A 17,388-nucleotide genomic window follows, 5' to 3' on the forward strand; every position below is an offset into this window, starting at 1 on the left:
GGATTTTCCAGGCAAGAGTACTGGAGTGGGGTGCCATTGCTATCTCCCTTGAAGATGTTACAAAACCAAGCAGAGCATGGAATCATGGATTTCCTTTACCCTAAGATAAGAAAGAAAAATATGGAAGTTAAACAATATCCTGAGTTGTGTATTTTTTTTTTAAAGATTTTAAAAGTTTCTCTGCTCAAATTATTCATTAAATCACACAATTATAAAGAAATATCACATTACTTATTTTGAAAAAGAGGTACCATTCTCTGTCCCCAAATAGAAAAATTCAAGTGATAAATATTTTCACAAAAAATTCTTGAAAAAATAATAAGAACTCATAAAGTAAAATATCCATGTGAAATAAATTATATGATTGATAGATGTCTTCATAGTCTTTCTAAACTGACATACATATGGTGAAATACGATTTTCTAGTAAATTGATCAAAATGAAAATTAGTTTCTTTCTCCACAAATTATTATCCAAATTGCATGCAATCACACTAAAAATCTCACGTTTTGGTGAAAACTTTTGCAAGCTAATTCTAATAATTACATGGAAATTCAACAGGCTGGAAATAACCAAGACATGCTTTGAAATGTATATATTTGAAGGCAGAACAAATATTCAATAAATAGAATCTGGGCATATGAAGGAGAAAAGAACAAACCAATGATGTTTAACAGTATATATATGTTATATAAAATTATATAATTTTACCACCTGTACTTATTTATTCTGTTTCAAGCAATTGTAGGCATTGCTTACATTTTAGAGATATAATAAGATCTATAATTTTAAATGACAAAAAAAGAATGTAAATTTTCTTCTAGTAGTTTTGGGGAATATTTATTTTTATAAGTTGATAGCAACTATTTTAAAATGTTCTTTGTATTAGTGATAAAATGGCATGGAATCTTTGATTCATCCATTTTACTGTCAATAACCACAACATACTTCCCTTTACTCTTCTCCCTTTTCCAGGAATTTTACCTCTGAGAGTACTAATCAGGCATAGTGACAAGTGCTTGGATCTTAATTCGTGACAGCTTGAGCCCTCCTAGCTTGGTAAAATGGCATGCTAAGGTCTCCAAATTTTTGTGCTGCTCGCCTATCTTCCTATTTTGTCAACTCCAAAGCTATCAGTGATGACGTGATTTAGACACTAAGTCATGTCTGACTCTTGCCACCCCATGGACTGTAACCCACTAGGCTCTTCTGTCCATGGGGTTCCCCAGGCAAGCATATTGGAGTGGGTTGCATTTCCTTCTCCAGAGGATCTTCCTGACATAAGGATTGAACCCAGGTCTCCTGGATTGCAGGTGGATTCTTTACTGATTGAGAGACAAAGGAAGTCCAAAGCGATCAGAGAAGTGGACAACTGCACGTCCTTATCTGAACTCAGTACTTCTTTTAACTTTCTAACTCAACCTTCAGCCTCTAACTGGGTCTCAGCAGTCAGCCAAACTGCCCAAACTAGGGGCTAGAACACTCTGGCACTCGTTAGTTTCTCTTTTGTTAAAGTTTGTTACACAAACAAGAACCAGTAGGAAAGTCTGGCATATGGGAGCAACACCATTACACAGGTTTCAAAAAAAATCTGACATATGAGCTATTCTTCACCCCAAAGAAGTTGTTGGTCAATTTGAAATTTCCATCATGAACTTTTCTTTCCAAGATTCTTAATGTGATTTCCCAGCTAGCTCATTAACTGTTGGTTCATAACTCTCTTCTGTATATTCAGGGCAAGGAGAGGCTAACAAAAGAGAATGACCCTTTGTGGGGAGACAGCAAATTAGCCAAGATGGCACATTCAAGCTTTCTCACCACACATTTTATAAATAATGACTATGTAACAGCTGAGATCGCTTATCACTGTGCAGGCATGTCATGAGGGACTTACTTTGTCATGGGTTGTGTGTTGTAGGAATATGCAAGCTCCACCTAGAAGCAGCAGCATTACTGCTGCATCATGGCTGTGTCTGTGGGGTCAGCTATGAGAGGAAAGAATATAGTGTGTCTACTGCTACAGCTACTGCGTCAGCCAGGAGAGAAGAGATGTGTCTGCAGTTCATCAGATCAGATCGGATCAGATCAGTCGCTCAGTCGTGTCTGACTCTTTGTGACCCCATGAATCGCAGCATGCCAGGCCTCCCTGTCCATCACCAACTCCTGGAGTTCACTGAGACTCACGTCCATCGAGTCAGTGATGCCCTCCAGCCATCTCATCCTCTGTTGTCCCCTTCTCCTCTTGCCCCCCAATCCCTCCCAGCATCAGAGTCTTTTCCAATGAGTCAACTCTTTGCAGGAGGTGGCCAAAGTACTGGAGTTTCAGCTTTAGCATCATTCCTTCCAAAGAAATCCCAGGGCTGATCTCCTTCAGAATGGACTGGTTGGATCTCCTTGCAGTCCAAGGGACTCTCAAGAGTCTTCTCCAACACCACAGTTCAAAAGCATCAATTCTTCGGTGCTCAGCCTGCTTCACAGTCCAACTCTCACATCCATCCATGACCACAGGAAAAACCATAGCCTTGACTAGACGAACCTTTGTTGGCAAAGTAATGTCTCTGCTTTTGAATATGCTATCTAGGTTGGTCATAACTTTCCTTCCAAGGAGTAAGCATCTTTTAATTTCATGGCTGCAGTCACCATCTGCAGTGATTTTGGAGCCCAGAAAAATAAAGTCTGACACTGTTTCCACTGTTTCCCCATCTATTTCCCATGAAGTGATGGGACCAGATGCCATGATCTTAGTTTTCTGAATGTTGAGCTTTAAGCCAACTTTTTCACTCTCCACTTTCACTTTCATCAAGAGGCTTTTTAGTCCCTCTTCACTTTCTGCCATAAGGGTGGTGTCATCTGCATATCTGAGGTTATTGATATTTCTCCCAGCAATCTTGATTCCAGCTTGTGTTTCTTCCAGTCCAGCGTTTCTCATGATGTACTCTGCATATAAGTTAAATAAACAGGGTGACAATATACAGCCTTGACGTACTCCTTTTCCTATTTGGAACCAGTCTGTTGTTCAATGTCCAGTTGTAACTGTCGCTTCCTGACCTGCATACAAATTTCTCAGGAGGCAGATCAGGTGGTCTGGTATTCCCATCTCTTTCAGAATTTTCCACAGTTTATTGTGATCCACACAGTCAGAGGCTTTGGGATAGTCAATAAAGCAGAAATAGATGTTTTTCTGGAACTCTCTTGCTTTTTCCATGATCCAGCGGATGTTGGAAATTTGATCTCTTGTTCCTCTGCCTTTTCTAAAACCAGCTTGAACATCTGGAAGTTCACGGTTCACATATTGCTGAAGCCTGGCTTGGAGAATTTTGAGCATTACTTTACTAGTGTGTGAGATGAGTACAATTGTGTGGTAGTTTGAGCATTCTTTGGCATTGCCTTTCTTTGGGATTGGAATGAAAACTGATCTTTTCCAGTCCTGTGGCCACTGCTGAGTCTTCCAAATTTGCTGGCATATTGAGTGCAGCACTTTCACAGCATCATCTTTCAGGATTTGGAATAGCTCCACTGGAATTCCATCACCTCCACTAGCTTTGTTCGTAGTGATGTTTTCTAAGGCCCACTTGACTTCACATTCCAGGATGTCTGGCTCTAGGTCAGTGATCACACCATCGTGATTATCTGCAGTTCATATGGCTCCTCAAGTCTTCTTCCAGCATTTTAGCTTGTGCCTTGCCTACGATGGGTTCAATGAACAGTGCACACAGTGAGATACAGCTAGATAGTTGGCATCGAACAGGATCAGCCATACACCCCTCCAGATTGATTGGTGATAATTTTGATAATCTTGTCTCAGGGAAGATTTACCTTGTCTGATAATAATTATGTTCCACCAAAACCTCCTTGGTTCTCAGAGTTTATGTATCCTGCTTTTCAAATATCATTTGAGTTTATCATCAAAAGCCTCACTTACAGAATAATGGTCTGCTGCTGCTGCTGCTGCTAAGTCACTTCAGTCATGTCCAACTCTGTGTGACCCCAGAGACGGCAGCCCACCAGGCTCCTCCATCCCTGGGATTCTCCAGGCAAGAATACTGGAGTGGGGTGCCATTTCCTTTTCCAATGTATGAAAGTGAAAAGTGAAAGTGAAGTCACTCAGTCGTGCCCGACTCTTAGCGACCCCATGGACTCCAGCCTACCAGGCTCCTCCACCCATGGGATTTTCCAGGCAAGAGTACTGGAGTGGGTTGCCATTGCCTTCTCCTACTTATTATTAAACTCTCAGCTTTTCTAATGTGTTTGCCTCTGGTCAGTTTTGAGTCACCATCCACATGCTGACTTTCTTTCTGGCAGTGTTTTGGCCCGAATCTATGGAGTCTATGGTTAGGTCAATGGCGACCTCCAAGAGAGTTTATGCCAAAGGGGACCTTGCCAGACAGCTGTTTCCAGTCCCCAACCGCCATCCCTGTTGTAAGCCCCTCCTGACCCATGTCTCCACAGGAGACCCTCTAACACTAGCAGGTAGTTTTAGTTGAGTTTCCTGTGGAATCACTGCTCCTTTCTTCTGATTCTTTGTGCACACAAGGTTTTGTTTGTGCCCTCCAAGACTGGAATCTGTTTCCCCCAGTCTGTGGAAGACACAGAGACCCCACAGAGACTGATACAGAACTGTGTTTGAGTGTCTCCTGTGGAGGTACAGGTCAGCAGTGGACTGCTGCAGAGGTAGGAGCTCTGAGTGCAGCAGACTTGGGTATGGAATATGTCCTCTTGGAGGAGAATGCCAATAACCCTACCATAGAGCTGCCAGAACTTCCATAGGACTGGGGAAATAGACTCTTGAAGGGCACAGACAGAACCTTGTGTGCACCAGGACACAGGAGAAAGGAGCAGTGACCCCACAAGAGACTGACCCAGACTTGCCCATGGTTTTCTGGCAGAGGAGTGGGTCAGTGATGGACTGATGCAGGTTTGGGGGCACTGAGTGTAGCAGTGCATACATGGGACCTTTTGAAAGATGTCCCATTATCCATAACCATTATCTTCATTACCTCCACCACAGTTTGCCCCCAGGTAAATAACAGGGAGGGAGCACAGCTGCACCCTTTAACAGAAAATTGGATTAAAGGTTTACTGAGCATGGCCCAATCCATCAGAATAAGACCCAGTTTTCCCCTCAGTCTGTCTCTCCCATCAGGAAGCTTCCATAAGCCTCTTATCATTCTCCATCAGAGGGCAGACAGACTGAAAATCACAATCATAAAAAACTAACCAATCTGATCACATGGACCACAGCCTTGTCTAACTCAATGAAACTATGAGCCATGCTGTATAGAGCCACCCAAGATGGACATGTAATAGTGGAGAGTTCTGACAAAACATGGTTGACTGGAGAAGGGAATGGCAAACCACTTCAAGTATTCTTGCCTTGAGAATCCCATGAACAGTATGAAAAGGCAAAAAAGATAGGACATTGAAAGATGAACTCCCCATGTCTGTAGGTGGACCTATACCTACAGATATACTACTGGAGACCAGTGAATAAGTAAGAAAGAATGAAGAGATGAAGCCAAAGCAAAAAGAACTCCCAGTTGTGGATGTAACTGGTGATAGAAGTAGTGTCCGATGCTGTAAAGAGCAATATTGCATAGAAACCTGGAATGTTAGGTCCATGAATCAAGGCAAATTGGAAGTGATCAAACAGAAGATGGCAAGAGTGAACATTGACATTTTATGAAACAGCAAACTAAAGTGGACTGGAATGGGTGAATTTAACTCAGATTGTCATTATATCTACTACTGTGGGCAAGAATCCCTTAGAAGAAATGAAGTAGCAATCATAGTCAACAAAAGAGTCTGAAATGCAGTACTTGAAAGCAATCTCAAAAATGACAATGATCTCTATTTGTTTCCAAGGTAAACCATTCAATATCACAGTAATCTAAGTCTATGCCCTGACCAGTAATGCTGAAGAAGCTAAATCTAAATGGTTCTAAGAAGACCTACAAGGCCTTCTAGAACTAACACCCCCCAAAGGTTGTCCTCTTCATTATTAGGGACTGGAATGCAAAAGTAGGAAGTCAAAAAATACCTGGAGTAACAGACAAATTTGACCTTGGAGTACAGAATGAAGCAGGACAAGGGTAAATAGAGTTTTGCCAAGAGAACACATTGGTCATAGCAAACAACCTGTTCCAACAACACAAGAGATGACTCTACACATGGACATCACCAGATGGTCAATAATGAAATCAGATTGATTATATTCTTTGCAACCAAAGATGGAGATGCTCTATACATTCAGCAAAAACAAGACTGGGAGCTGACTGTGGCTCAGATCATGAACTTCTTATTGCCAAATTCAGACTTAAAATGAAGAAAGTAGGGAAAACCACTAACCATTCAGGTATGACCTAAATCAAATCCCTTACCATTATACAGTGGAAGTGAGAAATAGATTCAAGGGATTAGACCTGATAGACAGAGTACCTGAAGAACTATGGACAGAGGTTCATGACATCATACAAGAGGAAAGGATCAAGATCATCCCCAAGAAAAAGAAATGCAAAAAGGCAAAATGTTTGTCTGAGGAGGCCTTACAAATAGTTGTGAAAAGAAGACAAGCAAAAGGCAAAGGAGAAAAGGAAAGATATACCTATTTGAATACAGAGTTCCAAAGAATAGCAATGAAAGATAAAAAAGCCTTCCTCAGTGATCAATGCAAAGAAATAGAGGAAAACAACAGAATGGGAAAGACTAGAGATGTCTTCAAGAAAATTAGAGATACCAAGGGAACATTTCATGAAAAGATGGGTTCAATAAAGTACAGAAATGGTATGGACCTAAGAGAAGCAGAAGATATTAAGAAGAGGTGGCATGAATACACAGAAGAACTATGCAAAAAAGTTCTTCATGACCCAGATAACCATGATGGTGGGATCACTCACCTAGAGTCAGACATCCTGAAATATGAAGTCAAGTGGGCCTTAGGAAGCATCACTATGAACAAAGCTAGTGGAGGTGATGGAATTCCAATTGAGCTATTTCAAATGCTAAAAGATGATGCTGTGAAAGTGCTGTACTCAATATGCCAGCAAATTTGGAAAACTCAATAGTGGGCGCAAGACTGGAAAAGGTCAGTTTTCATTCCAATCCCAAAGAAAGGCAATGCCAAAAAAAATGCTCAAACTACCACACAATTGCACTCATCTCACATCCTAGTAAACTAACACTCAAGATTCTCCAAGCCAGACTTCAACAGTACCATGCACTTACAGATGTTCAGGTTGGATTGAGAAAAAGCAGGAGAACCAGAGATCAAATTATCAACATCTGTTGGATCATCAAAAAAGCAAGAGAGTTCCAGAAAAACATCTACTTCTGCTTTATTGACTATGCCAAAGCCTTTGGTGGTGTGGATCACAACAAACTGCAGAAAATTCTGAAAGAGATGGCAATACCAGGCCACCTGACCTGCCTCTTTAGAAATCTGTATGCAGGTCAGGAAGCAGTAGTTAGAACTGGACATGTTACAACAGACTGATTCCAAATAGGGAAAGGAGTAAGTTAAGGCTGTATATTGTTACCCTGCTATTTTAACTTATATGCAGAGTACATCATGAGAAATGCTAGGCTGGATGAAGCACAAGCTGGAATCAAGATTGCTGGGAGAAATATCAATAACCTCAGATATGCAGATGACACCACCCTTATGGCAGAAAGTGAAGAACTAAAGAGCTGCTTGATGAGAGTGAAAGAGGAGGGTGAAAATATTGGCTTAAAACTCAAAATTCAGAAAACTAAGATCGTGCTGTCAGGTCCCATCACTTCATGGCAAATAGATGGGGAAACAGTAGACATAGTAACAGACTTTATTTTGGGGGGCTTCAAAATCACTGCAGATAGTGATTGCAGCCATGAAATTAAAAGATGCTTGCTCCATGGAAGAAGTGTTATGACCAACCTAGACAGCATATTAAAAAGCAGAGACATCATTTTGCCAATAAAAGTCTATCTAGTCAAAGCTATGGTTTTTCCAGTGGTCATGTATGGATGTGAGAGTTGGACCATAAAGAACGCTTAGTGCTGAAAAATTGATGCTTTTGAACTGTGATGTTGCAGAAGACTCTTGAGAGTCTCTTGGACTGCAAGGAGATACAACCAGTCCATCCCAAAGGAAATCAGTCCTGAATATTCATTGGAAGGACTAATGCTGAAGCTGAAACTCCAATACTTTGGCCACCTGATGTGAAGAACTGACTCATTTGAAAAGACCCTGATGCTGGGAAAGATTGAAGGCAGGAGAAGGGGACAACAGAGAATGAGATGGTTAAATGTCATCACTGACTCAATGGACATGAGTCTGAGTAAACCCCTGGATTTGGTGATGGACAGGGAGGACTGGTGGGAGAAGGCAATGGCACCCCACTCCAGTACTCTTGCCTGGAAAATCCCATGGAGGGAGGAGCCTGGTAGGCTGCAGTCCATGGGGTCACAAAGAGTCGGACATGTCTGAGCGACTTCACTTTCACTTTTCACTTTCATGCATTGCAGAAGGAAATGGCACCCCACTCCAGTGTTCTTGCCTGGAGAATCCCAAGGACGGGGGAGCCTGGTGGCTGCCGTCTTTGGGGTGGCACAGAGTCGGACACAACTGAAGCGACTTAGCAGCAGCAGCAGCAGCAGCAGGGAGGCCTGGCATGCTTCAGTCAATGGAGTTGCAAAGAGTTAGACAGGATTCAGTGACTGAACTGACTGACTGATCTGTGGAAGTTTTGTAATCTAATCCCTCTGGCTTTTAAGGTCAGATTCTCTGAGGCTTCCCAGTCCCTTTGTCAGGTCTGCAGACTGGGAAGTCTGACATGGGTTTTAGAAGCTTCACAACAGTGGGAGAACTTTTTTTGGTATTATTGTTCTCCAGTTTGTGAGTCACCCACCTGTCAGGGGGATTTGATTTTATCATGGTTGTGTCCTACCTACCATCTCACTGTGGCTTCTTCTTTGTCTTTGGACATTGTGTATCTTTTTTTTTGCTTGTTATTTTTTGGTAGGTTCAAGCATCTTCCTGTTGATTGTTATTCAACAGCTAGTTGTGATTTTGATGCTCATGCAGCAGAAGATGAATGCACGTCTTACTCCACCTTCTTGAACCAGAAACTATCCCCTTTTTTTAAACTAAAAATAATCACAGTAAAACTAATCTGTTTGCATTTAATTTGGCCTTACTGTTTACATCAATGGTGCATCAAGAGTATTGATTGTCCATATAATTTCTTTTTAAAATTACTTTGCTATAATCCTGTAATCATAGTACTAGTCTGGTTATTTCCAAGGCCTTTATCGACTACAAAAAGTCAATCTTAGTTTCTTAAAACACTTTCTTAAAGCTGCCTGGTCATATCTGAGTCTACATGATATTCCAGTCAAAACCTTGATGATATATCCAAAGGTTCCAATTGTTTCCTGTTAGAAAGAGAACAGGCCACTTCTTAGGTGGTGCTAGAGGTAAAAGAACCTGCCTGCTAATGGAGGAAACATAAAAAATGCGGGTTTGATTGCTGGTTTGGGAAGATCCCCTGGAGAAGGGCATCACAATCCACTCCAGTATTCTTGCCTGTAGAATCCCATGGGCAGAGGAGCCTGGCGGAATACAGCCCACAGGGTCACAAAGAGTCAGACATGACTGAAGCCACTTAGTACTCACTCATGCACAGAAAGAGAACAGATTGTTATTGAACTTATGCAAATAACTAATTATATTTGCATGAAACTAATACTCAAGAATTTCCAAATTCCTGAGGGATCAGCTAGGTAGAAAAAATATCTTTGTTTAGGAAAGTATACTGTACCAAATTTTAGTAAGTCACAGATAGCTTCACAGAAAAGATTTTCTAAAATAAAAAAAAAAAACAAATCTTTAAGGAACCAGCAATGTCTTTGAACAAAACAGTATAAAAAATTGCAATTGTCCCCCCGGTTCATTCAATCCCATGTAATGAATAATTTATCTGTTTGAATCCAGTTTTACCATTATTTTTCTCATGAACCTCTTTAAGGATAGAGCAGTTTTGCAGGAACATTTTTTTCAAAAGCACCCAAATAAAATAATAACTCTCTGTAAATGACAAGCACTTAAAACACCCAATGTTAAAAAGATCTGATGAGTATGCATTTGATAACAAAATATAGTTATTTCTGTGGCATAAATTTTAAAATGTTAATTGAAATTATGATTGATAACATTATTCTAGGACATAGTCCTAAAATTTTTATATAATTTCTGGAACATATAATATATGTCTATACAGATACAACATAATGAAAGCTTAGTATTACTTCTTATTTGATCATTCTTCCCATGTAAATACACCTAATAAATTTAATATTTTTAGGTGAGAGAAAAAATATTTTGAGATTTTACAGAGGTCTTATGGAAAATCTCAAAGTTAATTTGAGATCAAAGCATATTTATTTAGTACTTGATATTGGGAATTTTACAAAAAATATTAACAATTTTTAAAATACTTGTTCAAATATAGTTATAGGTCACTATAAAAATTCTTAGGTACCGATTTAACCATATGACAAAGATTTTGCAGGCAAATGCAGAATGTTAAATATTTGTTTAAAAAATTTAGCTCTTCTTTGCAGATGAATCAGTTTTCTTAAGGAATCAAAGACAATGAAAACAATATAGGAAATTGTTTTCATGTAATTTCATACCTTTAATTTTTAAGCAGATTACTTAAAACATAGAAAAAAAACTTTGCAATTTCTTCTTAAGAAAAGGCAAATAATAAAAATGGTGTGTCAGGGCCAACAATAGATCGATCCATATTTCCTGATTCCTGCTATTACTCACTACTTGAAATGAGTAAGTCTGGAATGGAAGTAGATGCTGAATGTTGAGCATCCCTGCTCAATTCCACATTTCTTTAAATTATAGTCAATGATCAATCAGTCAGTTCAGTTGCTCAGTTGTGTCCGACTCTTTGCGATCCTATGGTCTGCAGCACACCAGGCTTCCCTGTCCATCACCAACTCCCGGTGTTTACTCAAACTCATGTCCATTGAGTCAGTGATGCCATCCAACCACCTCATCCTCTGTTGTCCTTCTCCCACCTTCAATCTTTCTCAGCATCAGGGTCTTTACCAATGAGTTAGCACTTCGCATCAGGTGGCCAAAGTATTGGAGTTTCAGCTTCAACATCAGTCCTTCCAATGAACACCCAGGACTGATCTCCTTTAGGATGGACTGGTTCTATCTCCTTGCAGTCCAAGAGACTCTCAAGAGTCTTCCCCAACACCACAGTTCAGAAGCATCAATTCTTCTGTGCTCAGCTTTCTAACAACTGACAAAAACAGCAGATGTTCCCATCATTTTCCTCATTTTGTGTGAAGTCATTCCCTTTGTACTCATTCATTCTATCTTCTCAGAGTTAAGTAGCATTTGTGCTTACAGTACCCTCGTCGGGTTTAATGTTCTCTTGAAATTCTAAACAGCTTTATCTCTGTATACATACATACAGATGAGCTATACTCAGTGCGAGCAGTAGCATACAATACAGTTTTAGTCTCTCTGGAGGAACTGTATGTATCCTCTAGTCAGCATGCACAGAGATCAGTTGGCCTGGCTTCTCCACGTACACACAGACATTAGTGTTCAAGGCACTGTAGGACACCAAGGGAGTGATATAGTGGTGCCTAGGAGAGAGAAGGGATTCTAGTAGCAGAAATGACCCATAATGGAACTGGGATCTGACTTATGTTTTCATCCAGAGCCTTCCCTGTGTCATTTACAAAACTATTATATATCTCACATGAGTATTAGATCAGGAAATGTTAGAAAGCTTGGCAGTGAGCTCTTTCAGTAAATTATTACAAAAGAAGAGTGTACAAATGACCGTTGTGATATGGCGTATCTAATTATATGGCATAACTAGGGAATTGTTAGTTTTCATTAAAGAATACAGAATATGTGGTTTTAAAAAACTATTTCAGTATTTGCAAAACAAATATCCAAACATCAGAAATAGAAATAAAATTTTTAAAGATTTAAAATAATTTAAAACATCACAGGGGAAAAATACTTTCATTTCCTATAAAGTCTCAGAAAATGACTTAATAAAAAAAAAGTTAATTTACACTGTAATTGAAGATATGGTGATAAAGTGAAAAAGCAGGCATTTGAAACATAAAGACAATTCTGTTCTTACACAAAGCTGGCAAATCACCACAAATTTGAGAGAAATCATTAAAATGTCTGTGATTAAATTCATATTTAAAATTAAACTAAAACTTAAATGAAATAGATCTGTATAAGTTGATGATTTGAAATGAATTCATAAGATATTTCTTTTTAGAAAAAAATTTCTTCTTGAGAATCATCAGATCTAAGTGTACTAAAATTTATATTTTGATATAAATTTTCAGAAATTGAACTCAATGTTTTCACAACCTGTAAACATTCCTAAAGAGTTTCAGTAATGTAAGCTCAATGATCTCTTAAAGTGAAAAAATTAAATAAAAATCATCAAAATATAATTTTACCTAATATTTATCACCAGTGACTGAAAATAGTATCTACTACATTAATAAAGACTCCAAATAGCAAGTTTTGATAAAAATAAATTTGAAGAAAGAGAATCCCTAGAAATCTTATAATTTATAAAGATATCACATGAGGAAGTATTTCTTTTCAATATATACAACATTCAGACACAAAACATCCCTTGTATTTTTTATTGCACTTCTTATTAATTCTGCTCAGTAGTTTAGTCATGTTCAACTCTTTCAGACCCCATGGACTGTAGTCTATCAGGCTCCTCTGTCCATGGGATTCTCCAGGCAAGAATACTGGAATGGGTTGCCATTTCCTTCTCCATTCTTTTTAACTAATAAATTAATATTGAGAAAAAGTATATTTGAGCACCAAAAGTTGCACCTTTATCTGATTATTCAACAAGATGCCTCATATTTTAATTTTGTGCTATGCCCTACAAATAATGGAGGATTTGAACTTTCTCTTCCCTACCATGCTTGAGAGGAAGAGTATTTATACACTGATCATTGATAGACAGTCATAACAATTTACCCATCACTTGAACTGATGGATTTTTATTGTATGAACTAGCCAGACTTGTTTAGTAAAGCATTTAAGCCATAATATTAATGGCTATAATTGGTTCATAAAAGTTGGATTTCCCAACCTGTTTCAGTACAAATAGGGAATCCAGTGAGAGGAGAACAAATTCTCATTTGAGAGACACTATTTAAAACAAAAGTTGTTATTACTGCTTTAGAATGTAAACTAAGTATGTTCTGAGTTTTGTAGATGCTGGCAAGAGCATCCTTGATATTTCTTTTTTTTTTTTTTTAATTTATTTTTTTTAACTAGAGGCTAATTACTTTACAATATTGTATTGGTTTTGCCATACATCAACACGAATCCGCCACGGGTGTACACGTGTTCCCAATCCTGAACCCCCCCTCCCACATCCCTCCCCATACCATCCCTCTGGGTCATCCCAGTGCACCAGCCCCAAGCATCCAGTATCCTGCATCAAACCTGGACTGGCGATTTGTTTCTTATATGATATTTCTAATATCCACTAGCTAGACTAAACACTGACAAACTAGTCCTATAATTAACAGCAAGTTCCTTGATCTCTGTTGGCACCTTCAGGTCCTTATTGAGGATCCCCAGGTATACCTGATACTAAATCACTTCCCAAGGATGCATCACTTTAAAAGAAAGGTAAACTTGTCATTTTCCCTTCACAGTGATATAAGAAATTAAGAATCCTTGGTAAAGCCTAGCTAATCTCTGAAAGGAAGTTTGCTGATGTAGAAATAAATAATTTGTAATTATTCTTCTACTGTGAGAAAAATAAGTCTTTTGACTTTTAATTTTATCTGCTGCTGCTGCTGCTAAGTCACTTCCGTCGTGTCCGACTCTGTGAGACCCCAGAGACAGCAGCCCACCAGGCTCCCCTGTCCCTGGGATTCTCCAGGCAAGAAATGTAGGCATTCAAAAAACATGTTTTAGGCATATCATAAATGTGTTAGCTAACAATTGGATAATTATTAGCTAAATGAAAACTTTAGGCAGTTTTCATTTTCATTACTATATCATATAGAAAATTTTTATTAACTTTATTTTAGCAATAAATAAAAGCACTTAAAACTTATGGTAAAAACAGTATAAATAATCTAAATACATGATAATTTTTTTCCAGACCAATGAGTGATAGTCTGCTCCTCTAGATTTTAATTATAGGCCTTGCATTTAAAGATAATATTTTAATTAACATATACTGATGAATGTATTTACATGCAACTCTTGATACTTATGCAAAAATGTCTACATTTTCACAAAGCAGATTCTCTGAATTACTCTTCTCAAGGCCCCCATCACTTCCTTATTTCTTAAGCTATAGATAATAGGATTGAACATTGGGGTCAGGATGGTGTAGAAGACAGCCAGAACCTTGTCTTCTGTTGGAGATCGAAGGGATCTTGGCCGTAGATAAGTGTAAACAAAGGGTGCATAGTAAAAAGTCACCACAGTGAGGTGGGTGCTGCAAGTTAAACAGGCCTTCTTCTTCCCTTCTGCTGAGTGCATGCGATAGACAGCATGGAGAACACGACCATAGGAAAGTGCAATACCGATGAAAGGCAACAAAAGGAAAACGGTAGTGCTCACAAACACTGTGTATTCATAGATCCAAGTGTCCATGCAGGCCAGAGTCAACATGGCTGGGACATCACAGAAGAAATGATTGATGGCCCTGGATCTGCAGTAAGGGATATGGAGTGCATATGTGGTGTGGGCACAGGAGTTGATAGAGCCCATTATCCAAGATCCTATTATCATCAACACACACACTCTTCTGGTGATTTTGATGGGATAGTGAAGAGGAAAGCAAATGGCCACATACCGATCATAAGCCATAGAGGCCAAAAGCAATCCTTCTGTACCTGCTATAGTCAAGAAGAAAAAGCTCTGAATCCCACACCCAATGAAAGAGATAGACGTTTTTCCATACAGAAAACTGTAGGACATTTTCGGCACAATGGTGGAGATGTAGGTCAGGTCCATGAGGGAGAGCTGACTGAGTAGAAAATACATTGGTGTATGGAGATGGGTGTCCAGAAAGATGAGAAGGATCATGGAGAGGTTACCAAATAGAGCCATTAGGAAAATGAGAACAATGAGAATAAAAAGAAACAAGCCAATTCTTGAAGAAGGGAACAGCCCTAGTAAGATGAAATCAGTGGATGTTTGATTATAATTTTCCATGGGAAATCCATACAATTTTTCCTAAAGGTAGAAACAAGATTAAGTCAAGTTTAAAACATTAAGCTATTTTGGATTATTTTAGTCAAACTATGTATTATTTAAAATTTTTAAGTTCTTAAATAAAGAACTGGTTTATCATTTTTGGGAAAAAAAAATAAATTTTAGCTTTTGATTTAAACAGGGGCTCTGTAACAACCTGGAGGGTTGGGGTGGGGAGGTAGGTGGGAGGGAGGTTCAAGAGGGAGGGGATATCAGCTGTAGCTGATTCATGTTGATGTTTGGCAGAAGCCAACACAATTCTGTAAAGCAGTTATCCTTCAATTAAAAAATAAATATTTTTTTAAAAATTGAAAATACAAACATTTTGGCTCAAGTGTTTTCCAGAATTCTTACAGTTGTAAAAAAATTTACTATGACAGTATTAGGGTAAGTATGTTTTACTGACCTATACAAATGCAAGTCACATCAAAAGCAAATGTCATAATCAAAATATATTCATAAAAAATTAATGTAAATTCATACTTTATATAATTCCATTATTAATAAATATTGTTTACAATTAAGGAATGATTTATCTTTCATATTTAAATCCTAAGGTTTTGCCTCTAAACTGTTGCAGCCTATCATCTTGTGGTGAGAAGCTCCTTTTCTTTCTTAGCCTACTTTGTTTTGAGATGTCAAAACAAGTTTCCTTGAAATCAGGTACTAATCAATTTATCTTTCATGAAATCTATAATGAATCCTTATTGTCAAATATTATCTACAAAGCTGTCACTCTCCTCTCCCTTCAATAAGTTTCTGAATATGTAGTTAAAAGAGAGCCTTTGTCTATATATCTAAAACAACACTTCTCATAGCTTTGATGAATCTGTCCAAGCTATACAAAACAGCAGACATTTTATGTCTGCTTGTTTCTCTGACAGTTGTGAAAGTTGATGACTTGTGTCCGACTCTTTGTGACCCCGTGGACTATACATGGAATTCTCCAGGCCAGAATACTGGAGTGGGTAGCCTTTCTCCCTTCTCCAGGGGATCATCCCAACCAAGGGATCGAACCCAGGTCTCCTGCATTGCAGGTGGATTCTTTATCAGCTGAGCCCCAAGGGAAACCCAAGAATACTGGAGTGGGTAGCCTATCCCTTCTCCAGCGGATCTTCCCATCCCAGGAATTGAACTGGGGTCTCTGCATCTTAGGCAGATTTTTTTACCAACTGAGCTATCAGGTTCTGACAATTACATGATATAAATTGCTTAGTGGAAGTTTGTCTTACACATTGAACATTTACCTTTTAGTTTCTTATATTTAAGGTGTTTTTTTTCCAATTTAGTGTGTAAATTTAAGTACATATATTTACAATCACTCCCATTAAAAGTCAACTGTTATGATGATAAAAATAGATAAGCTATAGTTAAAAGAGAGGATATCAACATAAGCCATAATAAGAGATGAAATTGTTTAAGAAAATTTGAAGCAAGAAATGGATAAAAGAGTGGTCAATCTCTTAAATAGAAAAGAGAAATTGGCATCTCACAAATCTTTTTCATGGAGATGGGAAAAGAAATTTTCCAAAGACATTGCAAGTGAACAAACTACAAAATATATGGTTTTAGTTGTAAATATTTTAATATAAAAATATTAGCAGACTTTTAAGAAGTCTGCAACATGAAAGAGGAAGATGCACACATGTGCACTCACCCTCATACAAAAACACAAATACACGTTCACACACACTCAAGTAGTAAGATTAAAATGACTGGGAAATATAGAAAAGAATGCATTACAAAAAATAGGATTTGTTTGAGACATTACCATTCCACAAAATAAACATCATTAGATATATAAAAAATAGTCTAGCAAAAGTGACTCTGGCAAATAAAAACAATAATAATTGTTTAAAAAAAAAGGGAAATTTAGGAAGAAAAAAAAAACTACCACAATTAAAAGAATTGGAGGCCACAGAAATAATAAAAAAAAAAATTGACATTTTCAAGGGGTAAGAGAATTAGAGAATTAATATAAGACAAACAATATATACTTATAAATATTTTCACTCCTGGGAATGCATATAGCAAAATAATAATGAAGCTAATAAAATCACTTTTTTTTAGTATTGACATATATGAAACATATATTCAAACAG

At 38.1% G+C, this 17,388-nt stretch overlaps 1 protein-coding gene across 1 annotated transcript; it reads right to left on the minus strand.

Annotated features, from left to right (window-relative positions):
* Positions 1-14,308: 14,308 nt before the first annotated feature.
* On the minus strand, positions 14,309-15,247 carry LOC102413856 (olfactory receptor 2L8-like). The gene has a single exon (XM_006069997.3). The coding sequence runs from the start codon at positions 15,245-15,247 to the stop codon at positions 14,309-14,311; it is 939 nt and encodes a 312-aa protein (XP_006070059.3).
* Positions 15,248-17,388: the final 2,141 nt, after the last annotated feature.

This window comes from Bubalus bubalis, chromosome 9 (assembly GCF_019923935.1).
Source record: "Bubalus bubalis isolate 160015118507 breed Murrah chromosome 9, NDDB_SH_1, whole genome shotgun sequence".
In the NCBI taxonomy this organism is placed as follows: domain Eukaryota; kingdom Metazoa; phylum Chordata; class Mammalia; order Artiodactyla; family Bovidae; genus Bubalus; species Bubalus bubalis.